Source organism: Austrofundulus limnaeus, unplaced genomic scaffold, assembly GCF_001266775.1.
Source record: "Austrofundulus limnaeus strain Quisiro unplaced genomic scaffold, Austrofundulus_limnaeus-1.0 Scaffold641, whole genome shotgun sequence".
Classification (NCBI taxonomy): Eukaryota; Metazoa; Chordata; class Actinopteri; order Cyprinodontiformes; family Rivulidae; genus Austrofundulus; species Austrofundulus limnaeus.
Genome location: NW_013953043.1, coordinates 207,387 through 210,243, shown reverse-complemented (window position 1 = coordinate 210,243; position 2,857 = coordinate 207,387). Strand labels below are relative to the sequence as shown.

The 2,857-nt window shown below is 37.6% G+C and overlaps 1 protein-coding gene across 1 annotated transcript in view; it reads right to left on the bottom strand.

The window, feature by feature from the left end:
• Nucleotides 1-2,857, bottom strand: part of mrps5 (mitochondrial ribosomal protein S5) — a 69,053-nt gene that overhangs the window by 4,372 nt on the left and 61,824 nt on the right. The window contains exons 9-10 of the mRNA XM_014027364.1: nt 1,976-2,022; nt 1,721-1,778 (exon numbers count right to left, since the gene is read on the bottom strand). Of these exons, the coding sequence (XP_013882818.1) occupies nt 1,721-1,778; nt 1,976-2,022 (105 nt within the window). The remainder of the gene's footprint in view (nt 1-1,720; nt 1,779-1,975; nt 2,023-2,857) is intronic.

Below are 2,857 nucleotides of genomic sequence, written 5' to 3'. Positions count from 1 at the left end.
CACACACACACACACACACACACACACACACACACACACACACACACACACACACACACTTCTCATCTGGTTTTAGGCCAAATCAGGAAACTAACTTTCTCCTCCGGTGGGCGCGGCGGAGGCTGATGACTCACGCATATTAATCTTCCTGAAGTTGCTCGCCAGCAGAGGCACAGGAAGCAAAATGGAGCTTGACAATATGAAAGTAAAAGCAGCAAATTTTGACTCTTATTCGTTTTCTCACAAAGCCATTTTTTAAAATATGTCAGCTGTGTGAACATGAGCAGGTGATACAAGGGGAGCGAATAAAAGAGCAGTAGAAAGTTGGAAACATAGTCAGAGTGAGCATCCCAGCACGGGAGGAGTTAACCAGACGTCTCATAGCATCATACACAGAGCTGGACCACATGTCTCTGATGTTGAAAGGAAAAAGTTTAGTTCATCCATCCCTCATTTTTTTTCCCTTTCAGGGTTGCAAAAGAGCGGTGAACCTGAAAACTTCTAGCTGTGAGGCAACAGCTCTAACCACTACTCCATCATGTTCTACCGTATTTTTCGGACTGTAAGCCGCGACATTTTTCCTGAACTTTGAACCATGCAGCTTATAGTCCAGTGGGGCTTATACATGGATTTTTTCTTCAGCCACCAGGGGGCTCTTATGCTCCATTTGCTTCAACCACTCGCTTCAAAAAAAGAAAAAAAAAGCGATCCTTCCAGAGCCGACTGTTGACCAGGAAGCAGCGATTTAAAGATAGTCAATGGCCAAAGACTCATAAAAGGGGATAAAACAGACATTTTTCAYGGTGGAATCTGACTGATAAAAACTTTGGAGCTTAATCCAGGACCAGTTTGTGGATAAACGTCGAGTGAAGAGCTGCTGACATTTTTTTTCGGCATTGCACTCCCCGGGGAAGGAATTCCATGCAGTGACGTATGCTGGAGCGGGAGGGCTTTCCCAGCAGCTGACTGACAGGGATAAATCATTCACAAAAACTGGCCGAATGCGAACAGCGACATTTCCTGATGTCTGCCAGTGGATTCTAACAGCGTGGAGCAGAGTGAACGAGTCCACCATCACCAATGGGTTCCGAAAGGCTAGACTGCTACATGAAGCGGGCACCACAGCTTCAGAGCCAGCCCGGGAGGACAGCGACACAGAAACTGAACATGTACCGCTGTGTGACGCAGCTTGTTTAACTCCGACACTGACGAGGAGGATTTCGATGGTTTCAGTGCGCCGGAGGAAGATGAATGAGATGTTTTGTTGGATCAGAAACGGTTAAAGAAAACTACCAAAATAAGGTCAGTTAAATGAACCGTATTCCTCCGAACTTTACCGGTAATTTCCAAAGGTTTGCTTTTTATGTTTTAATTCCAGACCTCTCGCCTTTTTTTTCCCGAGAGTTTATTATTATTATTATCATCATCATCATCATCATCATCATTATTACTATTATTATTATTATTATTATTATTATTATTATTATTATGATTATTATTATTTTGTACCGGTGAACTTGCCAACCTTTTTCTTAAAAATAAATGTGATATTGAATTCACTTTTTTTGACCACAATTTTGGGTGTACTGTTTTGTTTTTGTTTTTACTGATGGGTGGTGGGGGGTGCGGCTTATAGTCCGAAAAATACAGCATATCTTATTCCTCAGAACATGTTTACAAAACAGACAATAAGAAATAAAAAGATAATAAAGAAACTTACCTGTGTGGTTGTTGTAAAGTTTTATGTGGTACAAATAGTGGATGGCTCGGTTCTTGGCCTGCAGATACATGAGAAATGCATTTAAGAGTTGGACTTTTATTAATGTAATACAAGTTTGGTGAGTTGCAGTCTAGTTAAATTAAAACATTTACATGAAAGCCATGTTGCAGTTCACTTTGCTCTATTAAAATTCATAAAATAAATCTTCTGTTTTAAACATGGTGAGAAAAAAGAACCTGTGGTTTGTGTTTTTACCTTTCTCAAAGCTGTCGTTCTGTCTGCTGCTTTGCCCAAAGCAAAGCCTAGAGGAAGGGAGGAGAGTTGTTTTATAAATCATTTATCTTTTAGTCTAAAAGTCTTACAATCAAAGATAATAAACATATTTAGGAAAATATAACTCCTAATATCAGTTGATACAATATAATAAAAATGTCAGAAAAATGGTCAAAAACACCAATATTTACTGTACCTACAAACCTGATGCCATTTAAGACATCTTTAATTAAAATTATGACTAGTCGGAAGAAAAAGCGAGATAGCTCAATTTTACTTTATAACCAGTCATACTTTAATTGTTCATATCTGATCTATCATGTATGTTTCAGGTAGTCAGTAATTTATTAGATACCTTGAATTAATAAATATGTATTTTGCCTAGTCATAATATAATTAGTTGTACATTAATTATATAATATGTACAGTCATATTTAAAAAGACTTAACACTGTTACTGAAACATTTTCTATTGCAATATACATCTTTATTGAACTACTGTCCAGCACTGATTGTAAGCAAGAAGGTTATTTTTCTGTGAAGTTATACTTGTCATTTTAGTCTTTTCAGCAAATGAGCAATGACGGTGTTTCAAACCAAACATGGCTGCCATACAACTGATTCTTGGAATACTGGATATAGCACCACACCCAGTGTGTGAAAAGTTCCCTTTTCTTTATGCCATGCACATCTGAAGAGTGTGAAAATTGCAAATCTCCAGAGGCTAAGAGCTAAAATGCCTTTTGACCAAAAATACAACCTGTTTCAGTTCTGGGGAAAAGAGCATAGAATTCATAAAGAAATAATTAAAACACAATTTTATCAATTTTTTTTACCAATAACTAAATTTTATAGAGTTTATAAA